Below are 25161 nucleotides of genomic sequence, written 5' to 3' on the forward strand. Positions count from 1 at the left end.
TTCTATAATAAAAATCTTACTAGATGAGTTTACCTCGATACATACATGTGGTTAACTGAAGTATACAATCGACGCCGTCACATTTAAATTAAAATATTAAAATAAATCAATAAAAAATATAATTTTTTAAGATTTTATATTATTCGTTCTTTTTTTTTTAATATAACAATGAGCAAAAGTATCTTAAAGGAAGCGTAAGTTACGATATTTATGATTATTATAATTCTTCCTTTTTCATAACCTAAAAGATATTGTTTATTTCTAGTTTTGAAGTAGAATCTATGTATGGTGCTTTTTACACAGGAGGTGATATTCATGTATGTTGTAAAAACTTACGTTGTAATCAGTCTCAATAATTGTAAAAATTACAAAAAGTATATATCGTTATTGTGTTTATAGTGGACTATCGACGGAAAATACATATTTTGTCAAAAATGCGGAGTTATATCTGTGTTATCAGTAGACACAGGTACTGTGATTCAATCTTTAGGAGAAACAGAGGAAGAACAAGACGAGGATACAATCCATTGTTTTGCTGTCAGCGAGGACAATTTGCATATATTAGCTCACTGTAAAAGTAGTCTGTTTAAGTTATGGAATTGGAAAGGTATTTTAAAAATAATATTTTTATTATTTTATTTGTATACTTTTGTAGATAAATTTATCTTGATTTTATCCTTTTATAAATCTTATATTCTTTTAGAAAATAAATTAATAAAGATATGGAAATCTATTCATAAAGGACCAGTTGTAAAGATCTCTTTTTTAAATAGTAAAAATTTGATGGCTTCTGGGGGAAGCGATGGTAGTATTAGGTTATGGAATTTACAACATCATACTTGCATGTGCAATATCAAAGGAATACAAGGTGTTATTAGGTATATAATTAATATATTTCTATTATTTTCCATTATTTTATTTAATTAAATATACTTATTTTTCGAATATCATGATTTCAGCGTGTTAGCATTTCATCCTGATACTAAAAAAGAATTATTATTTGGAGCAGGCGATGATACCAAGATACACGGTTGGGATATTAATACTGGCCAAGAAAAAATTCTCCTTTCTGGACATTTTAGTAAAGTAACATCACTGTGTTTTCATCATAATGGCATCAACTTAATTAGGTAATATATAACAATATATTTTCATATTTTTATAAAATTAAAATTGTATACTTTGCAAAATGTATAGTTCTGGAAGAGACAGGGTATTAATTTTGTGGGATATTTCTTCTGCAACTACAGTCCGTGTTCTACCTGTATATGAAGGAATAGAAGGGGCTTTTATCGTACCAAATAATATTTCTTTTCCAAATTGTCCACATGGAACTAAAACAGATTCTATTTATATAGCTAGTGGTGGAGAGAAAGGTTTGATATTTTTCATTAAAATATTTTTTTCTATACATTATTTAATAAATGAATAACATTTCCATTTGTAATTGTTTAGGTGTTGTAAATATTTGGGAAATGAATAGTGGTAGAAAATGTTATGCACAACAGAATTCCTTGGTATCTGCAGCCAAAGAGGAAGGGGGCCTTTCCATTATGCATTTACTTTATAATCAAGTTATTAATAGCTTTGCTGTAGTTTCTGTAGATCATAATATAATTATACATTCTATGAATACATTTGAATGTACAAAACAAGTATGTTTTTATATATTTACAAAATATCTTTATATCGTTTATCATGTATCGTTAATATAAACAAAATTTAATTTATTATAGATAGTAGGATATACAGATGAAATATTAGATATTGCTTATGTTGGAAATGAAGACTCGCACATTGCACTCGCAAGTAATAGTTCGGATATAAAATTATACGAACTCAATTCCATGAATTGTCAATTACTTTCTGGTCATACTGACATCGTTTTATCTCTTGCTACAACTCCTGCCAATAGACAATTACTTATATCTTCAGCTAAGGTAATAGAAATTTAATTCTTTTTTTCATATATTGGTAATCATTTTTCTATATTTATTAAATCTACTAATATGCAAATGAATATATTGTTAATATGTTATATTTATATTATTATCGTTAGGATAATAGTATTCGAATATGGTTTATGGATAAGGAAACAACTAAAATGACGTGCATTGCATCTGCCGTTAGACATACAGCTTCAGTTGGCTCTGTTATTATTTCACAATTATCAGCAAAGTTCTTCGCATCAGTCAGTCAGGATTCATGTCTTAAACTTTGGTCTTTACCTGAAAATGTGGCAGCAGCATGTAAGTCGATCCATTTAAAATTTTAATATGACACTACTCAATAAAAATATTATTACGCACATACAAATTATTCAAAGGTTGATATTTATAGCTGAACAAATTGTCGTGAATGCAACTCATACAGTGTTAGCACATCAGAAAGATATTAATAGTGTAACAATTTCACCAAATGATAAGTTTATTGCAACTGGATCTCAAGACAAAGCTGCCAAGGTAATATATTAAAATATAGCATAACTTCTATATAATTAACTATTTTGAATATATTTTAGTTATGGTCTGCTGATGATCTTCAATTACTTGGTGTATTTAACGGTCATCGCAGAGGTGTATGGTGTGTACGATTTTCGCCAATCGATCAAGTATTGTTGACAACATCCGCAGATTGTACAATTAAGATATGGTCATTGTCTGATCTTTCTTGTTTGAAGGTACTTAAAGACATTATATTATCTACGTTTATGTAACATTTCTTGTTTATACAATTTTTTCGTATTATCTAGACTTTGCAGGGACATGAATCTTCTGTTTTAAGAGCTGAATTTATGTCCCGTGGTATGCAATTGATTACCGCAGGTGCAGATGGTCTTTTAAAACTTTGGTGTATTAAAACATCCGAATGTATTTGCACCTTGGATAAGCATGAGAATCGCGTATGGGCACTTGGTGGTTAGATTATTTTACATATTTGATATTTGCTAAATATATATGTGTACAAGCATTCTGTGATTATATCCATTTATTTATTTGTTATCTAGTTAGTAAAGACGAAAAACATGTTATCAGCGGTGGAAGTGATTCTTTATTGGTAATTTGGAGAGACGTAACTGAAGAGAAAAAGAATCAAATGGCTGCAGAAAAAGAACGAATTATATTAGAAGAACAAAAATTAGCAAATTTACTTCAAGCAAATGAATTATCTACTGCATTACAAATAGCTTTGGAATTGGAGCGTCCATTACAAGTTTTAAGGATTGTAGAAGGTATAAAAAAATATGTAATTAAAAATATATTGTAATAAAAAAGAGAAAAAAAAAATTAAAAATAAGGATAAGTTACTATAATTAAATTATAAAAAAGTTTATATGAATTATAATCTAACTTTACAACTATATAGGCATTTTAAAAGGAGAAAGTAATGAATTAAAAAAAACAATTCATGAAATGACACCTTCTTGTAAGGAAGCTCTATTGCGTTGTGCAGTTACATGGAATACTAACAGTAAAAATGCAGAAGCTGCTCAGGTATATCAAGAAACAATAATTAAAATACAAGAAAATTGTCTTATTTGTCTGAAACTTTAAATTTTATAATTATGTAATTTACAGACAGTTATACATGAATTAACAAGTGAAATGGAAATAGAAGATCTTCAAACCACGGGTCTATTGTCTTCTCTTGAAGGCATGATACCTTATACAGAACGTCATTTTAAAAGATTGACTCGTCTTATGCAAGATCTACATCTATTAACTTATACTGTTAATAGGATGAAACCACATATTACACTAAATGGTACAGATAATATAAGAAATGTTACTTAAATAAATTCAAAATAAACATAGTATTTGGATTCGATGTACATATTTATTGAATTTTATATTAATTTAAATATCATAAATATAAATATTATAAATATGTAGTAAAGCAAAGCAGATAAAAAAATGATCACAATAGAAATTTATTGATTTCTATCTGTCGTGAATATTACATTTTCAATAAATAATTCTGATATAAATAGTAAAATATACATACTTAAAAGAAAGATTAGTGAGAGTATGTAAATGTAACATACATGCTAAGGACCAAGTGGTGATGTAATATAATTTGATAATATGAAATAATTATACTTTGTTTAAGCGGATTATATTTTCTTACTCAATATTTTGAAGATTTACTAATACCTAAAAGAATCGTGTATCATAAGAATTTACAATGTTAATCTTTAAACACACGACACAAGAATGTGTATGTAGACTAATTTCATCTGCTTGTATGTGTCAATGCATGTGTATTCTCCAAGCAGGAGAGCATGTAAGTGGGAGCCAATGTTTGGTTGGTGTCTGTTTTCCAGTAAATTTGCTCACCCAAGTACTTACATTTGGTTTCAAGGAAAGATCAGTTGGTGACTACCGGTAGTACAGTTAAGTTGTAAAGAAGTTGAAAATGACTCTTGGAGGAAGAGTTTTTTTATTTGTGTTTCTTTTGTATTCCCTACCAAAAGTATTATTTGCAAATGTAGCTGATATGTAAGTAGATTTGTAATTATAAACTTACTATATCTTTTTTAATAAATTAATTGTACTAATCATAATTTCATACTTCCCTTAATTGCTTTATTTTTGGTATGTGTAAAACTTATTAAATATATTTTTAATATTATATAATATTTTTATAGTGTAATGGTGAATTATAAATGTTTTAAAAAATTTCATATAAAATTCATTACAATATGAACATTTATTAATATATGGTTTAAAAAATTATACTTTAGTGGAGTTTGTGGGCTTACTCGCGTATTGTTGCGCGTATAAAATGATCCGAGAATGAGAGTTAATAAGTCTTTGAATTACGAATATTTTAGTTGAATTTTACAAGTAACATCGTAATAATTTTACGTTGTAGCTAATAAAATATTCTATTGTTTTTAGGCATTATATTTATTTAAGTTTCTTACGACAATTAATACTGCATAAATTTCATATTATCATATATGTATAATATATCTTCTAAATATTTTATCGAATAATTTATGTTAATTTATTATTCAACAATAATTATTGTTACCATCAAATTTTAATAAATCGTTGTTAAAGTATAATGCTACTTGATGAATTTGAAAATATTTCAATTAAGTTGTAATTACTTTGAAGTATATTTTTCATTTCTCAAATCTATTATTTGAATTATTACTGTTTAAAAGGTAATTGATTATAACAAACACTTATTATTAGTATATATTTAATTAGTAATATATATCATTTTATGATAAAAGAACATATTGTAGTCTGTATGAAAACAAGATATTGTTGATTTATTCTCACTTGGAGTCTGGCATTTCAATAGAAAATAAGAATTGACTTGAAACCACTTGTTTAAACAGAGGGATTTAAATTTAATATTTATTTTATCTTCTTTCAATCAAGTAACATCAGCTAAATTTTTTATATCATTTTCATTGAATATACTAAATGAAAAATATATTAATAAAATATGCATTACTTTTCAAATAATATATTTTTTATAACATTTGTAATTCAACTATGTTTTTTAAAATTTCACAAAACGATGAATGTAAAGAAGATTATATAATATTAAAAATATATTAACAATATTTCCCTTTTAATCTTTATCATTTTAAGAACAAAGATACCTAAATATTGATAACTTGTTCAAACAGCATAAAATGTGATACTGTAAACTCTTGATATTACATTAGATAAGAACCAACTCTCTATTGTCTTCCTGTTAAAGATTTAAGAATAAACTACGTCATTATTTAACGATCTTTGTTTTTCTCGCGAACACGCGATGACATACTTGTGGGTCTATATGCAAAGATGATAACGTTTTATAATGAACAAATTATCCTCTACATATTTGCTTGGCATTAAATTTATAATCTACATTTTTTTGTTGTTTAAAATTATATCATACTTTAAGAAATAAAAAAAATTATTATTTATTTGTTATTTAAGTTTTACTCTTAGAAAAGTCTAGATCTAACATTTATTTTCTCCGTTTAATTCTCCGCGTAGATTCAATAGTACGGAAATTCTTTGTATATTGTAAGAGAGTCACATGCACCATGCTTATGTCATCTGCATTGGTACAAAGCAGCAATGAACCATTCTTTCTAACAGATAAGGTCTAGAATATTAATTTGAAGACCTTTTCTATGCATTATTCGCGTTATGTTAATTCTTTCAGAACCAATACAAGTATTATTATATCTGTACCCATAATTCAATTTTATATATATACAAAATATATATAATATATATATATATATATATATATATATATATATGTACCAATTATTATTTTCTATTGTTTAGAGCATGTTCTTGTTAAAATATGAACTTTATAAAAAAATCGTAATATTTTTAAGCCCAATATCATTTCTTTTTTCCGATATTATTTTATCTTAATATCTTTATTTATTTATTTATTTTTTTTTTTTTTTTTTTTTTTTCTTATAGAGCAGGAATTTGCCCAACTATGAAAATTGCTGGCAGTGTTACACAAACTGAACTTTTACAAGAATTAACCCATGATTGTCGTTACGACAAAATGGCTAGACCACCGGGTCAAATTAATTCTTCTGATCCTATAAAAGTTTATACAAGAGTATACATATATATACTTAGATCAAATATGGCTAAAACTCTGGTAATGTAGATATTATACATTTTATTTTGTTCATCGACCATTTTCTAGGAGTATCATATTTATCAGGAAGTAAATAGAACTCTCTAAAATGATTATATTATATTATAGCAATTTGGTGTAAATATGATGTTACAATTTCGGTACGTGGATAGACGATTGGAATTCTCAGATATTGCACCAAATTTAACTCAAATATATGGCGGAAAAGTGGCACATGATCTAATTTGGACACCTTCCGTGTATGTAGCTAACGAACGAAGTTCTGCTGTTGTGGGAAATAGTGTTAAAGATTTGCTGATCTCCATTAATCCATCCGGGATGGTTGTTTTGAATACCAGGTATGTGAATATTTTTAAATTCCATGCATGTTGTAAATTTAATAATTGTAATAATTTATTAATATTTCCTCTTTTTCCTTTTTTTTTTTTCTTCTTTTTTCTTTTTCTTCAGAATGGAGGCAATTCTTAATTGTGGACTTCGTTTAGAAAAATTCCCATTTGATGTACAGGAGTGCCCACTAGCTTTCGAAAGCTGTAGGATGTTATTTTTGTTGTTTTAATGCCACATGAACTATATTGTTCCAGTCTGCTGCTTGGAATGAATGGTATTTTTACCTACAGGGACATACAATGTACAAGATATGGAACTGGTTTGGGATGAAGATCCAATTGTGCTTGCTGATGAGTTACATTTAACCGAGTATAAACTCGTAGAAAAATGGGTAAACCAGTCTCAAGTCTCATATACCACTGCACAACAGCATTATGGTCATTTTGGTAAGTATTTAGTTAAGGAGAAAAAACAAATCAGGTATCAGGTATTTACAAATAACAGATATAGATAATAGACGATAAAAACAAAAAGAAATGGTATCATTACTTTGCAGTCTGTATAAAAAATAATTTTAATTTGATATGATATATTATCATTTTCATCATTTTAGCTGGTAATTTCAGCTCAATTACCATAACATTTAAGTTAGCTCGTGAAATGGGATTCTTTATGATGGATTATTATATACCGTCCATATTAATCGTTGTTATATCTTGGGTATCCTTTTGGTTACACATGGATGCAGGTCCTCCTCGAATTGTTTTAGGTACTTTATAAAGCGATAATACTGGCTTCTCGTATGATTTAAAATGGAAAATTAATATAATTTTCATCTATAGGAACAAATACGATATTGACATTTATGACTCTTGCATCTAAAGTAGAAAATTCTTTACCAAAGGTATCTTATATAAAAGCCAGTGAGATTTGGTTTCTTGGTTGTACGATATTCTTATTCTCAGCTATGGTTGAATTTGCATTCGTAAATACGATTTATAGAAGAAAGTATGTATTATAATATTTTTATTCTGCATTAATAAGACTTTTTTATCAGTTGGAATAAAAAATAAAAAGATGTAAATAAAGGTAAAATTGATAAATATTTTCAAACAGAAAAAATGTGCCATTAAAAAAGGTGAACAGCAAGTATATACTTAAGTCCACTTTAACTCCAAAATTAGCAAGGAAACAATTTCAAAAGAATACAGTAGGTTTAGAACGATCGCGTTCTTGGTCTTCGCTCGACAATGGTACTGTCAGCGAACAGGATTATTCAAGCCAAAATTACCTCACTGTACACGTAAGTCTACGTACTTGTAAAATTTACGTTATATCGTATATGAAAAGCAATTAAAATTAGTTTCTATTTAAAGTAATAATAAACAAAAATGTAATCAAACTTCGACCATTAACGTACTGTGTAGAGCTTCCCGAGTACAATCAATATACCTTCGGTAAAGATCGAGGAAGATAAGGATCAAGAATGTTCCGTGGGGAGCATCATGACGATTGACAGTACTCCACCACCGAAACCTTTTACAAGAAGGCCGACCCTAGCACAATTACACAATTTCACAACTATGACGCCCCAAGAAATAGCTCAATGGATCGACCGACGAAGTAGAATAGTCTTTCCTGTGGCGTTCATCATATTTAATATTCTATATTGGTCTTTTATTTGGATTTAAATATCTAATATTCTTTCATTTCCTGTAATTGTTTTTAGAAATACAAAGAAACGCGAAAAATTGTTCTTCCAAAGTTGTCTCGACTTATAAAAATGATGAGTCGCCGATAAAAGGGATTAAAATATGAAGTATAATTTGCATTACAAAAATAATTTACGTACATTTTTCGTTGTTAAATCTAGGCTGTCCGGTAGAATTTAAGTTATTAGATCTTACCAATCCGTATATTGTTTAATTTACTATATAACAGATCTTATTAAGCTTGCATAACAACATCTTGTTTATTCGGACGTATTAACATCGAAGTATTTTGTATAATAGCGATAGTTTAAAATGTTAATTTTCGATAACTAAAAGGAAGAAAGAACTTTAATGCGATTTTGAATGAATTTTACTCTCGCATTTACGAATTCTTTTTATAACAAAACGATAAGTTGCACGAGTTTATTCCATAAATATTCAAAAAAGTAAAAAGAAAATGTTGAAGGTCGACACTTTTTATTTCTCAAGAATTTTAAGTGAGGGAACGTGCGTGTCTCACGCAACATCTTTTTATAAGTGAAAATCACTCTTTTTCTCAGGGCGCAAGCAATTACTTATTTATCCCTCCCTTTTCTTTGTTATTCCTTTATACACGTACGCATAAATAAGTATATAGATTTTTCTTCTAGCTTTCTAATGAATTTATTTTAAAAAATTTAACCGCGTCAACCGCATACATTTATGTATGTACTATAAATCAAATATACGATCCGAGAGATCGCACGAGGACATCGTAAATTGCAATATTGAAATTTTATGAAAACAAAATTGCCAGTGTGAAACAACGCTCTTGTGAACGGATCGCTCTCTCTCTCTCTCTCTCTCTCTCTCTCTCTCTCTCTCTCTCTCTCTCTCTCTCTCTGTCTCTTTCTCCATTTATTTCTCTTTAAGACGTCACACGTTCGTAGATTCATGGTATTATCATGGTCAAAAATTCGATCTCACTCTAAAAACATTTCGTTCAAAGCGCGTCGCATAATGCCGACTAATGTTCCACATACGTAATATCGATCGATCGTATCTGACCGTCTAGCTCTGACCTCGATGCTTAACTTTATTCAGCATTGATTATTTTTGTCTCTTCGGAAGAACAGTAAAACCGCATAATTATGCGTAGTGCAACCATAAGTACTGGTTAACGACCGTAGAATCATATAACGTCCTGGCATAATGCTAAAACGTAATGTTTATTTGTAACTCGACACGTGAAAACATGTCAAACAAATCATGCGCCTGATTTATGATTATCGAATCTTGAGACAACTAATGCTTCTTCGACGAAACTCCTCCGTTTCTTATTATCTCCAAGCAATATAATTACTGTGGCTAAAAAAAATGTTTTCTTCCTACGTTTCATTTCGTACAATATTAATGGTATTATTCGTTAAGTAATTTCTTTAATGCAGTCGTGTTTCGACAATGATTTCGATTATCGAAGAGTTATGGAAAACACGACTTTTGATAATTCGAAGTTACCAAGTGATCGATGGAAGAACGTTTAAATCGTATCCTTTCTTTCTTGAAAAGTTTCAACGTAGTAGAAAGTTCGTAATTCTTAAGGGTAAGCAGTAACTCGTAAGCTCACACGTTTCTCTAGAGGGTGGACAGGTGCGCGCTTCAGTCGGCCGTCTGACCTCTAACCGATAACGTGCGTTAAAATATGCTCAAGTGAAACGTTCTTTTACCGCTCGAAAAAAAAAACCTTGTACAAAAATAACACTTTCGAACCTACTATGAGAAGAAACAAATTTAAAAGATTCTATTCTTTTCACATGACTCATTCGTTATTTTTCACGACTTCCGTCACGAACAATTTTCCAAATTTATGAACTTTTGTAAATTAAAGCAAAAAGCTTGGAAAAGTGGTGCGTATGATTACTTTTCTATCTCAAAGAACCATCATTTGGAAAATATTCAAAAAGAAAATGCGATTCGCTTTGAAGTGTCTTGCATTTTAATACATGCATAATAATTTCATTTTACGATCAAACTGATAAAGAAATTCTAGGATCATAACGAAACAAAATAACTGTTAATATGGAAAAATTCCTGCCATAGGAGAAAAAGAGTAAAAAGAACAGAAAAAGTACGTCTTCTATGATACTTGAGCCGAAAGATTTCATCGATCTTACTACCGTACAACATTACTTTATTAATTTGTCCATTGTATTACGAATTGAGAGATTAATAAGATGACGCAGTACAGTAGTAGTGGAAGTAGCAGTAGCACGAGTAGCAGTGGCCATCGTGATTTTAAAGATCGATCATCGAAAGCGATCGAAGAAAAATTAAAGGTGCGTAAGTATTAACACATACTTCTTTCCGATCTCTGATACTAAAAGCGATGAATAAAAACAGTCTTCTTTTTCCCTCATTTGTAATATAACATCTACGATTTTGAATACTCGATCGAAGAACATAAATCGATCATACTCGTGGTTATCTCCTGGCATCACATTAAACCTCGCGATCGATTAGAACTGATATAATCTTAAATATTTAAGAAAAGTTAATATGAAATGATGGAAGCAAATGATTCATCAGCAAATGCTTGATAATAGCGTGACAGATGCTACGTCGCATGTGTCGAACGAGAAAGACGTAATAAAAAATTAAGCATGGGTCGTTGCGCTTAATCCTGTGCATATGACAGTGAAAGAGTCGCTTTGAAAAATCACTGACAAATTACTGATAAGTCCAATGATTTGTTAACAATGTAGAAATCGACAATTTTATATCGTTTTTTTTTTTTTGCAAGTTATTACGCTTCCACAGATTTCATTTGGCGATTTCCACATTTCTCTTACGACCTTGTGTACATACTTTGAACTTATGTATATGCATAAGACAATAACCAGTTATAAATTATGTTATTGATTAGGTCGCCGTACGTATAAGGCCCCTCACTTCAGGCGAAACCTGTGGTAGAACGCTTCATGCTATCAACGATAAGGTAAGGGATCGACGCTAATTAAATGTCATGACATAAAACGGAAATACAAAAGGCAAAACGAGAGCTAACGAAATATAAAAACACACAGATGGTCATGCTAGAAGAAGTGGTCGGTGAGAAGTTAAAACGTTCTTTTCCACGACAATATCTTTTTGACGTTGTTTTTGGCGAAGATGCAACACAGGTAAAAAGGTTTTTACGATAAGAAAAATCGAACTGAAGAATATTAAAATAAAATGTTTACTAAACAGGAAGCCGTGTACAATGGTACAACGAAAAATTTGGTCCAAGACGTTCTCAATGGCTACAATGCCACGGTCTTTGCGTATGGAGCTACGGGAGCTGGAAAAACGCACACCATGGTCGGGACATCGTCCGATCCAGGGATTATGGTTCGAACTTTGAACGACATTTTTCTGACGACTCAGCAACTACCGAACAACGTAGAATTTACTGTAGGATCATTGATACCACGTACGAACGGTTTTGTTTCTATTCAAATACAAGTTTTTTTAAGTTCGTTTTTTAAATGTACAGGTTACCATGTCTTACGTGGAGATATACAACGAAAATATCCGCGATCTGTTGAACCCTACTACAGGATATTTGGAGTTGCGTGAGGATTCTCGAGGTCGCAACGTTCAAGTTTCGGGTCTCACGGAAGTGTCTACTAATTCGACCGAGGAAGTAAGTCACGGAATTTTCCCCCAAGTTATACCTACGAATGGAATCAATCCTTAATGGATTATTCCGTAGATCGAATCTCGTTCGCTCGAACGAACCTAAGCACTCGTACCTAAGCACGCGTAAAACTCTTCGAATGTGTAACTTGATACGACGATCGATATCATCGTTGAGAGATAATTATTTATTCGTAAGCATGTTTCGTGCATCGACAGGTCATGCAACTCCTTCACAAAGGCAATAAAGCGAGAATGGTAGAACCGACGGCTGCGAACGAAACCTCTTCGAGGAGTCACGCCCTCCTTAGCGTCACAGTCAGACAATCCTCTTCTCCTGTTAAAGAGAGTGGACAACATCTTCGGACGAAATTGAAGCAGGGTAGACTCTTCATGATAGATCTCGCTGGTTCGGAGAGAGCCAAACAAACTCAGGTGCAGGAGCCGCTTCAAATGCCTTCTATCACAAATTAGTTTTCTTATCTAAGAGATCCTTACGAATCCAGTTAACATCGCGTTCGTGTGTTTAGAACAAAGGTAAACGTCTTCAAGAGGGTGCGCACATTAACAGATCATTATTGGCACTGAGCAACTGCATCAAGGCGTTATCCGGTGGAGCGAGATTCGTGAATTATCGTGACTCCAAATTGACCAGATTGCTCAAAGATGCTCTCGGTGGTAACTGTCGTACCGTTATGATAGCTCATGTTTCACCGGCGAGCGTTCACCGCGATGAGAGTAAAAACACCTTGAATTACGCGGATCGAGCGAACAAAATTTCGAACAAGGTAGAAAGAAATGTTCTTGATGTTAGTTATCTTCACGTTGCCCAATATCGGGACATAATCAGTGATCTGAAGAGCGAGATATCGCGTCTGCGTAATAAAATGAAGGAAGACAGGCCTTCGGATAGATACGACGAGAAGGAGCAGGACGTTCATGGTTCAGATTTTAGGTCTTTGAGAGAGAGAATTGTATCCGCTTTTAAAGAACAAATGCGCTTGAGGTAATATTTCCATTAAATCGACATTAGAAGAAATAATTACTTACAGTTCTATGTAAAAATGATCGATGAACAGGAGGAAACTCATGGAACTGGACAGTCATCTTCTGGGATTAAATATCGCTGCGGAGCAACAGCATTCGACGATCTCTCAGTGGGAATCGAGGAACAATAGAGTGTATGGATCGAGCAGAGATTCGGTAAATCGTCGTCCTGGAACGGATTATCAAGTGGAAGAAGTCGATGACATAGGCAAGTGGGATGTCTCGTTATAGAGAAAAAAAAAGAAGAAGAAGAAAGAAAAAAGAAAAATAATCAATACCTTTTAAAACGAAGATTCAAAATATGTCGTTTGTAGAGGATGTCCTTCTAGAGGATACCGATCTCGAAGATGATTCATTGGTGCATCAGGCTTGGGCAGAATTAGCAGAGATCTCGAAGGAACAGGAAAGGTATGTTGAAATGCGCGCCGCTACGGAAAAGGAGCTAGAGGCCTGCAGGAAACGAAGTGCCGCACTAGAAGATGTAAGTATCGTATTAAATTTATGTTATCGCGATTAAAGAAAAAGAAAAAAGAATATAAATTTGGAAAACGACGAGTACTGACAAAGATTATTTTCTTGAAGGAACTCCCATCTCGTATAAATTCGGACGAAGAACGTGAGCTTTTAGCGTTGATGTTAAGAGTCCACGAATTGGAAGCAGACAAAATGATGCTTCAAAGCGAGAGACTCGTGAAGCAACACGAACTTCGAAGACGAGAGCTTCTTCTTCTTCGTTACGATCGACAAAGACAAATCTCCGATGAGATAATCACGAGACAGAGACGAATAATGGAAGGTACGTTATAACGAATTGATTAATACAAATCTCAATATATCGATGTTTTCATTGAACACAGACGGACGTCTGACTCTGCCACCGGATTTGCAAAATCTTTATGCGCTCTATCAACAAGAGATCCAAGCTGCTACGTACGTAGACAGTAATCTGGCAGATCTGACGTTCTCATCTCTGGCGTTTGGAGCTAAACTTCCACCTATATCTAGTAGATTGAGTTATGACACTTTTAACAACGACAGCAGAATACCAAGCAGGTATGTGCAATAACACGAACCGATAATATGAATATTATCGATTAGGTTGTTCTTTTTATATAGCGTGCTCGTAGTTATTGAACGGCTTGAAATTCTATTGCGGCAAAGTAGTCATGATTATTCATAAAATATGTTAGCAAAGTTTGCTCCGATAAAAAGTATTTTTACCGAGACTCCGAAGTTGCGCTAGTAGACGAAGTATCTTTATGGATTCTGAAAAAAAAAAACAAGTGTACAATAAAGAAAATTCGTCGATGACCCCTTTTCTTCTATGCGTTATCGATCGTATCGCATAGTAAGTACAAAGTAATACTTTCCAACTGTGTAAACTTTTCTTCCCTTCGTACATACAAACGCATCATCGATTTTCTACCGCGTTTTTATGTTTATCTGGCACGTTACACATTCACTCACGATATATCGAAAAGAAATATTGAAATACTTTGCGCATCGATATTAATACTGCGACGCAATTAAACGTTCTTTAAGGATTTTCAAGAACGAATGACTACCGAAGTACGGTAATAACAACGTATTGTACGTGCGTGTGTGTCTATGTGTATATGCAATTAGTTCTACAGATTCTGATTGGGATCAATCACCCTTGCCACCGATTCAAGAACCACCCGATGTGGAAAGAGTGATGGGTCCTGTAGTACAGCCTTTAATTTCTCCAGCAGTTCTCTTCCCACCGATTCCATCCTCAAATTCGAGAAATCAGTAAGAATATAGTGGGCCGTATATTCTCCGTATGATTTCTTTACTTTGAAAGTAATATTATAAATTAACATTGTTTTCTTTTTGCTTTTTTGATACTGACAATATCGATTTACAGAGACAAGAAGAGAGATTTATTGCTTTCGATTTTTCTGTTGCGAAGGATTAGAAAACTCCGGCGCATAGCCAGCGACGATAGCATGGATTCTGTAAGATTTTCACAAGGCAACAATGTTCGATATAACGCGTTAAGAAGGACGGACGAAGGAGAAATGCCGAGCTGAAGTAAGTAATGAATTATTGTTATGAGACAACTCGTCGATTTGTTTTATTCCAAAATTAATCGATTCATACCCAAGGAAGTAAAGTTATATAGAAAGTATAATGTAGTTGTATGACACGGTTAAATAACGATAAATGTCAAAGTGAATTTAGAATATCATCGACGAGACGATAGACACTCTTTGAATTGATTGTATCGAAAATATTAAAGGACGTATCATTTCTTTTATGAATGTTTGAATATCGCTTAAATCTTAAATATTGCTTCGTAACATTCCACTGACCTATCATTCATTTCAGATCGAAGCTGAATTTTTGAGCCTCTCGACGTCTTTCACGCGCCGTATTTTCAAATTTACGGTGTTCCACGTGTTCAGCAATCGCCTCCTCTTCGTCGTCTTCATCGAAGGTTCGATCGTTAGACTGGATCACTAAACGACTGCTTCTCAATCTTGTACGAAGTATTCTAGGATCGTCTTGAGGATCAATGACCTCACGGACGATATTAAAAGCACGAAATCTTTCCCGAGGGTTCATGTTCGACGAATAAGCTTGTTCCCACGGTGTCGATACTCTACGATCAGACATTTCCAACGATTCCCTATGATACTTGCTCTCCGTGGAACGGTTATACTCCCATGATTTGTCGTCGAGCTCGTCTTTTTTGTTGAACTCTTGTTTCTTATCGTCGTTCGTTGTCTAAGAAATGATTAGTGATCGACCGTTTAACTTAACAATTATAAAAGATGATATTTTTCATGAATAGTAATCTAGAAATGAGTAGGATGATTCTAGTATATAAGGCGATTGTTACAAGAAGATATTCTTACTTTTTCAAATTTAACAGTATTCTTGTTATTATTATGTTCTACTTTCGATTCAGGTAATTCGGTTGTCTCGTCTTCAATTTCCGAAGTGTGCGCCGTCGCGCTGTTATTCCTAATTGAGGGATCCAACCATTGATCCATGGCCGAATTTTCAACACTCCACATGTTCAATATCATATCCCAGTCCTTTTTTCTGTCGTTCCAATATGTCATGGTCTGACCGAATACCAAATTGCTGACACATAACTTACAACGACCGAAGTACTACACTATCGAAGTAAATCGATTGCCAATTAAATTGAGCAGTAATATAGAAATAAAATGATACGTAGGTATATTATTTGTATATAGAGACATTAATTCGTACGCTTATTATCAAGAAATGTTTGCAAATTTTACCGATTTCGGCCTAATTTCCGTGTCGGTCATGTCGTAATGACGAAACTTTTCCATCTTATTTACGATTCCATTTATAATACTATTTAAATACAATTTCATTGCTTTTTGGCATTTTCCAGTCATGTACATTGGAAATGTTCGTTCCAAATATTGCAAAAAACTCATTTCGAAATTCTAAAGGTAAAAGAAATATTTATAATTTTACGAACAGAGTACGCGCATTTACTGACAATGACGATGAAATAATTAATGGTTATTCGGATTATAGTCGAATATTCATTAACAAAATTAATAACGCGCTCAATAATTTTGTAAAGATGTCTTCGTGAATAGTATTATATATTAATACATAGTAATAAACTATTGAATTGCATTCTTATGTAGCAATAATTATTATTAGTCACCATAATGACATACTGTCATGTCTTCTTTATCTAAGCGCATATCTTTGTGAACCATAGCGACGTAACCAACCAAACGATCCAATTGCCTTCGATTTCTGTAAACATCTACTACAAGATATCCTATGGCCTCCATAATCAGTGTGAATTTCGCGCAAAGCCGTACGTCCACGCCAAGAGGAATATGTTGATTCAAAGTATAATACTTTATATACTGTGGATAGGTTCCAAGAAAACTAAAGATTTTTTTTTATTTTTAAACATATATCATTTCAATTGGTAGTAGTTTGGAGATATTAATTATGAGACATACCTTGTAAAAAATAAATTTCCATAATACTGAGGCTTACTTTCAATCTCTTTCCATAATTGTTTAATTAACGAATATTCTTCATGTGATAATTTATAATAATTTTGAATAGAACTACTTTCGTATCTGCTCTGCTTCATACCCATCTTGTTCTAATTATTTCGATACTTTCAGAAGGAATAGACAAATTTTACATTAAATGGATGACATTAATTAAAATTGAATATCGCTATGTGAAGTATGCAAATTATCTGTCATAAATACCCGAACTTAAAGACAATAAAAGGATAACTCCAATATAAATAATATAATACATCGATGTTTTCATGAGCAAATCTTTTATGTCACAAATGTCGTTGCACCAGGTGCAAATATTTTTACATGCCAATCTAGCAATTTATATAAATATGTCATTTTTTCTGTCCAATGATATTCGCTTCTTATAGAATCTACATTCCAGCAGACTGTTACTTTTCCAGAGGCATCACTAGAATGACCAGTTACTAATGGTTCTGCTATAAGAACAAGATCTGCCATATATTTAAGGTTATTAGAAATGAAATCAAGAATACAATTTTGCGGATCGTTGTGGTATGTATGTACTGTAACACATAACTGTGTCATAGGATGAGATTCCATAAGCGATCTTATATATCTTACATAGTACATAGAATCTCTAAGACTTAATCCTAAATCTGACAGATGAGAAATATCCTCTATGATAATCAAAACTGTTTTGTTTTGACTTGCCACTTTATCATAGCTATCTCTTAAAAGTTTAAACATGTTATCAACCACGGTCATACCATCGAATCTGTTATCTTTGCTATTATCCGACACTTTGATACATAAATCGGAGAAAATTCTATTACCAACATCCATAGTGTCGGTATCCGTACATATTTCATTGATATTATGCATTAATTCTTTCATGGGTTCCACAAGAGCAACTTTACCCTTTTCTTTTAATGTCATTAGGTTATAACCAATTCTCATACCTACATTATGATAATGACTAAATGTATTATGAAAAAGTACAAAACAAATTCCATAGTCTTTCTTTAATGCATTTGAAATAAGTGCATTCACTAAAAAATTTGCATCACAGTCATGTTGCTCTTCGATTAAAACCATTCTTTCACGCATATCCACTCTATCAATACCAATAGTATTGCATATGGAATCCATTGAGGTTGCCATATTGTAATAGGTTGTACAAAAATTACATATATAAAAATAGAGCTTCACAAATAATATTTCTATCGCTTCCAATGATATCTTACTCTTGTACTTTCATGTAAAACTATTTTGTATTATAGCCTATAAAAAAAAACATTTATATATATATACATATATTGATATAGTACCATCATTAAAGAAACATTGAATAAAATATTATAACAGGACTAATAAAGATCGTGCACGTACCTTAGTCACACAAACATAAGTATCCGTAATATTTCTAACCTCAAAAGCGTGACAATTGAACGAAGACAATTACGTACTGTATAAGTTTAAATTAAGTGTTATTTAAAAAAAAAAATCTTGTAAATATTAATAAGTTTTTTAAAAAGCTTATTAAAAAAACAATGAGTTGCAAATAATAAAACTGGATCAAAGAATTCTGACAAAGAAATATCGTAATGCAACAATCTTATATATACGTATTAGATACAAAATATCGTTGCAAGACAATGGCAAGATTTTAACTTACATGTTAAATGATACGACAAAATAACATTAAAAAAAAAATTAAACATTTTGACATCTTAATGGTTTGATAAAGATGCGAAAAAAATTTTGATTACTCAGCATCTCAAATAAACGGGAAATGAATATGGTGATAACAATATCAACGATAGAACTGCTTTAAATGTGTAAGAGCATGCTAGTCAGAGGCTTAGTATTGTCAGAAGAAAGATTACATCAGTCAGTGTCCTGCAATTTTATTTAATCAAACTTGTACCACTTGCTTCTTCTGATGCAACTCATCGGTAGATTATTAAACTTCATAAATCGTCAATTGTTGTTACTGCGATATTGAAAGAAATATAAAGTGACCGTAATGTGGCAATCATCGATCTATCTATCAGTCAAATTAAAAGCTTTCCACGTGAATCGAACTCTAGTACTTTTTTTAAATCTTGGCTGTTGAAACGTTAAAACAATAAAATGTAAATATCTATTGCCGTTTTTCGTTACAATCTGATATCAAAAATTCGATTTACAACACGGTTTGATAAAATTAGATTTGAAAATCGTATAAATTCCCGCGTATTTTTACTTTTAACGCAATCTTATATAATCGTTTGTGACACCAACGAATTATTCTAAAATCTTTATTATCCAATTAATTAATCCGTCTATCGTATTCTTTTCAGAAATTGGTAATATAACTTTTTTATTAATAAAATGGCAGAGTCTACAATATAATATACAAATGTATTACAATCCGCGTGCTAATTTGGAAAGAGTATACATATGTGTCGAAGGGTGATATACTTAACCACACTCGATACTTTTTACGCATGTGAGTTTATATTTTCGGTGCATGCGCCGAGTTCTTACCTTGAGTAGTGTGAAACAGTGAAAGTATTTAGGGTTGATCGAATTACACGTAACCTCTTAGCATTTTTACAGTGATCTGTAAAAGATTTTTAACTAAAATTATTATGTACAATATTTTTTAATTGTATAAAGAAAGATTACGTGATTTACATAGAAACAGGAAATTTTTCAAGAAAACAATCATACATCTTGACCTTTTTTTTTACGAAACGTAATTGTTTAGAAAAATTAAAAATATTCGACAATGGCATCGCGGGTTATTTTAAAGACTTGTAAAAAGACAACGAAAATTGGTGGACCTTCGCAAATTCGCTTTTTCAACGTAAATGTTAAGGTAAGTTGTACTTATCCCTCGCTTTCCTTTAGTTTGCATAAATTCGATTGTCGAACTTGTTCTACATAAATATCAATTGCTACGATTGGTTTATATTTAGCTCGTGTAATTGGCTGTTGTACATTTGAGGACAATCGTAGTTAAAAAAAAATTGTTAAAGAATAGAAAGATAAAAAAACAATATTGATAACAGGATTACCTTTATAAATTAGCTAAACTATATATACAGTTTTTAAACTTTATATTATATTGTCTATAATTGTTATATTATATTTTCTGTAGTTATACCAAAAATTGTCAGTTAAATTATATATGTGTGAAGATGTACGAAAACGAATGATCACGTGAAGTTTGTTACGAAATTTGAATTTTTATTCTCGGACGAAGTGTCAGTTCAAAAATCTATAACTATCTTTTATTATAAGAAAAAATATAAAAAGAGAATAAAAAAGATATGTTCAACAAAAGAAACGAAAGTTGCGAAAAAACAATGCGTGAACGCGAGGAAGAGTTATTGAAAGACGATCTGCGAAAAATGGGGGAAGACGAACTTTGTGGTGGGGAGACTAAACGCTTAAGCACAGATAAAAAGTATAACTCGACTCGTTCGGTAGTAATTCTTGTGACTTCACTTTGTCGAGAATTACAGTTGATTTCGTCCTTTGACTCTCGGACGAACGCTCCTCGTTTAGATTGTGCAAATCTAACTTGTTCTATAAACAAAAAAGGTAAATTTACAATATTTGATCTTACGTACGATTTTATGTAACATAGGTACAACCTTCGTTGATATATTTCTTCATTGATATTTTTCATTATTAATACAAGTATATATAGAGATAATATTTTCAATTTTTCGCGCACTAAACGAAATAAAATTTAACACCGAACGTTACCGTAAACCACGTCGACTATTTTCAGGCTTATTAGATTAGATGATTCAATATGAAATATGTTATAAAAAAATTGTATACGAACGAATGATATTAAGATGATCAAGCAAATTTAAATTCGATGGTTCTCAAATTCTATTTGATGGTTTACGATTTGAAACGTTAAGGTGCTTTCACACGATTCGATCATAGACATATTGGAACAATAAAAATTATTCGCTAAACATTATTATACGCCTGTTAATGACAAGAAATCTTTTTTTAATTGTGAATGAAATTTTTTTTTAATGACGAATCTTTAAGTAAATTTTTGAGAATCCTTATTAAATGAAATTCTTTCTCGTGGCAGATATCATCGATTAGCCTTGACCAGATCACGCGCATTCTGTGTGTACCAGTAGTCAGCACTTATTTTGACACGTGGACGCGTTCGTTCCCACGTGTATCGCGTTCCTTGAACTTGAATTATCTTTACGAGTATTCTTTTATATTGAATTTTTTCTTTCTTTCTTAATTTTTAAAGTGTATATATAACAAAAAAAAAAAAAAAGCAAGGAAACAAAACTAAACGAAATGAATAAATTAAATGTTATTGACCTAACATTAACGATGATACTCCTATTTTCTTTACCACGAACGGTGATCTCTTATCTGGGTAACTGTTCTATATCCTATTACATGTGCAGCACTGATGTGTACGAATGTAACTTTTGTCTGCCAAAGAAAATGCCTGGTCAGCTGGAGGAAGTTGAAGGAAAGCATGCCACTTTTGGTATGGGATGTTTCTGGGCTGGTGATTCTCTCTTTGGAGCATTACCCGGTGTTATAAGGACTTGTGTAGGTTATTCTGGTGGTACTAAGGAGACACCAACATATAAAAACATGTAATATATTCTTTTCAGTTTCATTCAATTTTATAATTGATCGCTTGGTATGATTACCAATATTATTTTTGGTTTTATTACAGAGGAGACCATACAGAAGTCATTGATATTGAATTTGATCCAGATGTTGTATCATACGCGCAATTACTTAGTATATTTTGGAATAACCATGAATATAGTTTAATTACAAAAATTAAGCGACAGGTAATTGGCTTTCTCTGATCAAATTTTAATTTTGTATTAGATGTTTTTCTAAATGTTTTTCAAAAACATCTTGAAATTTACAGTATATGTCATTAATTTTATATCACGATGAAGAACAAAAGATGATAGCTGAAAAATCAAAAGATCAGAAACAAAGCGAACGTGGAGAAACATTTGTCACCGAGATCAAACCATTTGAGAAATTTTATCCAGCAGAAGAGTAAGTTATATGCGAACTTGATAATAAAAGTCAATTGTAATAATTTTATTTTTAGTGATAAATACTTGTAATAGATGTAATTAATTGAATTTCAATTTATTTTGATTTTTAGTTATCATCAAAAGTATCGTCTTCAAAACCATCCATGGTTGGTTGAAACTACCGGTCTTACAACAGGTGAGATATTACGTACTTCTCCTTTAGCAGCTAAATTGAATGGATATATAGCAGGAGTTGGATCATTAGAGCAACTTGAAAAAGATTTACCAAATTTCGGACTTAGTGACAAAGCTGCACAGTATATAAAAAAATATCTTATTAAAAATCAAGGAACTGGTCTATATTGTTAGTTTATTATACAAATGAAATGAATTCTACTGAAAAAATGTAGACTGACGAAATTAGTTCCTTACTACAAGGAAATTTGTTGCTTAATTTAGTTTAATTTATAAAACTTTGGTATAAATTGATTCATAGATACAAAATCTTACTTCTGCTGAAATTAAATGTGAAGTATTTATTATAAAATCTAAATAATAGTATTATAGCAAATCATATTTTTTTTCTGTTTTTATATCATGTTGTAAGATATAGTTAGTTAAAGTTAAATGCAATAGTTTTATGCATACTACAAACACCTTTTTTCATATATGATGACATTTCATATTTTTAGCTATTTTACATTCACAGTATTATCCATATTTCTATTGAGAGTATAAGAATAAAAAAGAGTATCATCATGGAGATTTTATATATATAATAGTGTACTTGTATGCTATAATTTGTAAAGATATTACTTATGCAGAAGCAATTTTTAAATATCGCGAATATATTATAATATAAGTTTGAACCAGTTGAGAAAAGTACCTGTACAATAGAGTATAGGTAGTATATTTGTAAAAGTATCTTTACAGAGAAAATGAAAATATATTTTAAAGTGGTTATTACATTATAAACATTTATATTTCATAGAATTTTTGTCATATAAAAACCTAAGTTGTAATGATAATCAAATTAAATATATATTATATTGTTTTTAATATTTGAGTATAATGATAAAACCCCTAGATCACACTATTTTTGAATGAAATAGCATAATAAAATATAAAAATATAAAGTGAAATAATATAAGAGATGAATATTATTATAAAAAACAAAAATATTTTTCAATTTTGCTTAAGTAATTGATCGTTATATTTATATACAATTTTAATACCTAATAATTATTATATACAATCATTTTATTTTATATGATGAGCACCATTTCAGAATGTTTAGTAAGTATTTCATAATAACATACATTATAATCTTATATGTTATACATTTTACACTATATTGTGCTTTTTACAGACAAAAAAAGCGTAATTGTTTTTTACTAAGACAATATTATCTAATTATACGAAAACGTGTAATAATTATCTTATTTCCTGCAATAATTCTAATAAAGAAAATCTTCATAAATAAAATCTTGATAAATAAATAAAATGTTTTCCGAGTATTATGCATTGTATTGATATATGATAAAAAAACACGTTCTATATCATCTAATTATTTAATATCGGTAAAGTGCATATAGTGATACATTTACATATATTATACAGTATTTATTTCTTTTTTCTACTTAATAATTTTTGATATATATTGTCGTGATATATAGACAAGTTACGTTATGCAAGACATAATAATGGTCTTACATTTTAATGCTTGCCTACAGATAATATATATTTTATTAGTTTATTTGAAACTTTCCATAAAATTTAGGAAGATATCTGCATTTGTTTATAAAAATGATTATCTAAAGAACATCGTTTTTTTTTTTGTGAAAATTGTAGTACTAGATTTGCTTCAATGAATATGCATATTAATAGTGTTTTATAATTTTGAATAAAATCTATATTGAATTTTAATTAAGATAATCAGTTAGGGCAGTTAAGATATACGTGAGTTGTCACTGTGGCATCACAACTTGAATATTACACATAAAAGTCTAAAAAAATTATTGTTATTGCAAGAATATTAAGAACTATTATTTTCTCTGAACACATTGATACTGATTATATAGGAAGATATAATTTATTATTTATAGTATAGGCTTTTTTTTTTCATCAATTGTATTTGGCATATGAGATTTGAAGTAACAACTCAAAGAAAAAATTCCAATTGTGTTCTAATAATATGGTAAAATAAAAATTATTATATTTTATATACATATATATTTTTTACAGCAGATATCTTGTCATTTATAAGGTATTTTTAAAGAATACCAATATATCATTCTATTTAAATGTCATAGAAAATTTCTTCATTTTGCTAATCACATCCTTATATATTGTTACTTTGGATATAATATAATTATCTAATGAATATATCATAACACATCTTTTTAAAAAAATAGATGTCTTTAGTTTATAGATAGACATTTAACATATATGTTATAGTCATTGTAATATGTAATTTGGAAAATCTAATTATTTTTCTAATACTTTTTAAATGACAATGTGAGATATTTAAATTACAATGGTGTTTTTTTCTTTTTTTTTTTTTTATAATTGAAGACATCATTTGAAGTACTTAACATGCTAATATAGATATATATTATATTTCATATAAGCAGAAGTAGATATAAAAATCTGACTGCTTAAATTAATACAAAATTAGCACTTATATAGTTATTATATTTTATA

At 30.5% G+C, this 25161-nt stretch overlaps 6 protein-coding genes across 12 annotated transcripts; 4 read left to right on the plus strand and 2 right to left on the minus strand.

The window, feature by feature from the left end:
- Window positions 1-35: 35 nt before the first annotated feature.
- On the plus strand, window positions 36-3832 carry LOC122632802 (transducin beta-like protein 3). The gene is made up of 15 exons (XM_043819999.1): window positions 36-194; window positions 266-317; window positions 400-607; window positions 704-878; window positions 960-1130; window positions 1198-1376; window positions 1456-1655; window positions 1737-1940; window positions 2060-2249; window positions 2341-2462; window positions 2522-2680; window positions 2753-2918; window positions 3008-3232; window positions 3367-3494; window positions 3579-3832. Exons 1-15 carry the CDS (start codon window positions 169-171, stop codon window positions 3792-3794), a joined length of 2421 nt encoding a protein of 806 aa, XP_043675934.1. The 5' UTR covers window positions 36-168; the 3' UTR covers window positions 3795-3832.
- A 72-nt stretch (window positions 3833-3904) lies between these two features.
- Window positions 3905-8815, plus strand: LOC122632810 (pH-sensitive chloride channel 2). Its single transcript, XM_043820019.1, has 9 exons — window positions 3905-4499; window positions 6453-6642; window positions 6751-6980; window positions 7093-7175; window positions 7263-7418; window positions 7586-7741; window positions 7815-7980; window positions 8089-8275; window positions 8400-8815. Exons 1-9 carry the CDS (start codon window positions 4417-4419, stop codon window positions 8661-8663), a joined length of 1515 nt encoding a protein of 504 aa, XP_043675954.1. The 5' UTR covers window positions 3905-4416; the 3' UTR covers window positions 8664-8815.
- Window positions 8816-9375: 560 nt separating this feature from the next.
- Window positions 9376-17036, plus strand: LOC122632803 (kinesin-like protein KIF19). Of its 3 annotated transcripts, XM_043820001.1 has the most exons (15): window positions 9376-10210; window positions 10898-10999; window positions 11587-11658; window positions 11747-11842; window positions 11910-12113; window positions 12196-12345; window positions 12558-12773; window positions 12869-13344; window positions 13418-13593; window positions 13700-13866; window positions 13968-14181; window positions 14243-14438; window positions 15012-15158; window positions 15319-15440; window positions 15738-17036. In XM_043820001.1, exons 2-14 carry the CDS (start codon window positions 10898-10900, stop codon window positions 15437-15439), a joined length of 2337 nt encoding a protein of 778 aa, XP_043675936.1. In that variant the 5' UTR covers window positions 9376-10210; the 3' UTR covers window position 15440; window positions 15738-17036. The 3 variants fall into 3 exon arrangements, with proteins under 3 accessions (XP_043675936.1, XP_043675935.1, XP_043675937.1); XM_043820000.1 differs by having other exon boundaries at window positions 9376-10999; XM_043820002.1 differs by lacking the exon at window positions 15012-15158 and having other exon boundaries at window positions 9376-10999.
- Window positions 16391-17767, minus strand: LOC122632826. Of its 2 annotated transcripts, XM_043820054.1 has the most exons (5): window positions 17639-17767; window positions 17378-17541; window positions 17081-17300; window positions 16664-16837; window positions 16391-16533 (listed from the first exon to the last, which is right to left on the minus strand). In XM_043820054.1, the coding sequence occupies exons 2-5, from the start codon at window positions 17518-17520 to the stop codon at window positions 16474-16476; spliced, it is 597 nt and encodes a 198-aa protein (XP_043675989.1). In that variant the 5' UTR covers window positions 17521-17541; window positions 17639-17767; the 3' UTR covers window positions 16391-16473. The 2 variants fall into 2 exon arrangements, with proteins under 2 accessions (XP_043675989.1, XP_043675988.1); XM_043820053.1 differs by lacking the exon at window positions 17639-17767 and having other exon boundaries at window positions 17378-17562.
- Window positions 17696-18962, minus strand: LOC122632818 (elongator complex protein 6). The gene is made up of 2 exons (XM_043820037.1): window positions 18803-18962; window positions 17696-18694 (listed from the first exon to the last, which is right to left on the minus strand). The coding sequence occupies exon 2, from the start codon at window positions 18572-18574 to the stop codon at window positions 17714-17716; it is 861 nt and encodes a 286-aa protein (XP_043675972.1). The 5' UTR covers window positions 18575-18694; window positions 18803-18962; the 3' UTR covers window positions 17696-17713.
- A 797-nt stretch (window positions 18963-19759) lies between these two features.
- Window positions 19760-23517, plus strand: LOC122632820 (peptide methionine sulfoxide reductase). Of its 4 annotated transcripts, none has more exons than XM_043820040.1 (5): window positions 19760-20276; window positions 21893-22053; window positions 22137-22257; window positions 22341-22477; window positions 22590-23517. In XM_043820040.1, exons 1-5 carry the CDS (start codon window positions 20187-20189, stop codon window positions 22825-22827), a joined length of 747 nt encoding a protein of 248 aa, XP_043675975.1. In that variant the 5' UTR covers window positions 19760-20186; the 3' UTR covers window positions 22828-23517. The 4 variants fall into 4 exon arrangements, with proteins under 4 accessions (XP_043675975.1, XP_043675977.1, XP_043675976.1 ...); XM_043820042.1 differs by lacking the exon at window positions 19760-20276 and adding an exon at window positions 20576-21004 and having other exon boundaries at window positions 21856-22053; XM_043820041.1 differs by lacking the exon at window positions 19760-20276 and adding an exon at window positions 20580-21004.
- Window positions 23518-25161: the final 1644 nt, after the last annotated feature.

Source organism: Vespula pensylvanica, chromosome 11 (assembly GCF_014466175.1).
Source record: "Vespula pensylvanica isolate Volc-1 chromosome 11, ASM1446617v1, whole genome shotgun sequence".
Taxonomy (NCBI): domain Eukaryota; kingdom Metazoa; phylum Arthropoda; class Insecta; order Hymenoptera; family Vespidae; genus Vespula; species Vespula pensylvanica.

Excerpts from the sequence above, each read along its gene's own strand:
- LOC122632826 (XM_043820054.1), bottom strand. The coding sequence starts at position 17,520 with ATGGGTATGAAGCAGAGCAGATACGAAAGTAGTTCTATTCAAAATTAT. Across the intron at positions 17,301-17,377 it reads GGAAATTTATTTTTTACAAG|TTTTCTTGGAACCTATCCAC; the intron begins GTATGTCTCATA and ends AAAAATCTTTAG. Across the intron at positions 16,838-17,080 it reads TAGATAAAGAAGACATGACA|AATTTCGAAATGAGTTTTTT; the intron begins GTATGTCATTAT and ends TTTTACCTTTAG.
- LOC122632818 (XM_043820037.1), bottom strand. The coding sequence starts at position 18,574 with ATGGCAACCTCAATGGATTCCATATGCAATACTATTGGTATTGATAGA.
- LOC122632802 (XM_043819999.1), top strand. The coding sequence starts at position 169 with ATGAGCAAAAGTATCTTAAAGGAAGC. Across the intron at positions 1,377-1,455 it reads AGCTAGTGGTGGAGAGAAAG|GTGTTGTAAATATTTGGGAA; the intron begins GTTTGATATTTT and ends GTAATTGTTTAG. Across the intron at positions 1,941-2,059 it reads TACTTATATCTTCAGCTAAG|GATAATAGTATTCGAATATG; the intron begins GTAATAGAAATT and ends TATTATCGTTAG.
- LOC122632810 (XM_043820019.1), top strand. The coding sequence starts at position 4,417 with ATGACTCTTGGAGGAAGAGTTTTTTTATTTGTGTTTCTTTTGTATTCC. Across the intron at positions 7,176-7,262 it reads CCCACTAGCTTTCGAAAGCT|GGACATACAATGTACAAGAT; the intron begins GTAGGATGTTAT and ends TTTTACCTACAG. Across the intron at positions 7,742-7,814 it reads TCCTCCTCGAATTGTTTTAG|GAACAAATACGATATTGACA; the intron begins GTACTTTATAAA and ends TTTCATCTATAG.
- LOC122632820 (XM_043820040.1), top strand. The coding sequence starts at position 20,187 with ATGGCATCGCGGGTTATTTTAAAGACTTGTAAAAAGACAACGAAAATT. Across the intron at positions 22,054-22,136 it reads ACACCAACATATAAAAACAT|AGGAGACCATACAGAAGTCA; the intron begins GTAATATATTCT and ends GTTTTATTACAG. Across the intron at positions 22,258-22,340 it reads TTACAAAAATTAAGCGACAG|TATATGTCATTAATTTTATA; the intron begins GTAATTGGCTTT and ends TGAAATTTACAG.
- LOC122632803 (XM_043820000.1), top strand. The coding sequence starts at position 10,898 with ATGACGCAGTACAGTAGTAGTGGAAGTAGCAGTAGCACGAGTAGCAGT. Across the intron at positions 11,659-11,746 it reads TTCATGCTATCAACGATAAG|ATGGTCATGCTAGAAGAAGT; the intron begins GTAAGGGATCGA and ends AAAAACACACAG. Across the intron at positions 11,843-11,909 it reads TTGGCGAAGATGCAACACAG|GAAGCCGTGTACAATGGTAC; the intron begins GTAAAAAGGTTT and ends TTTACTAAACAG.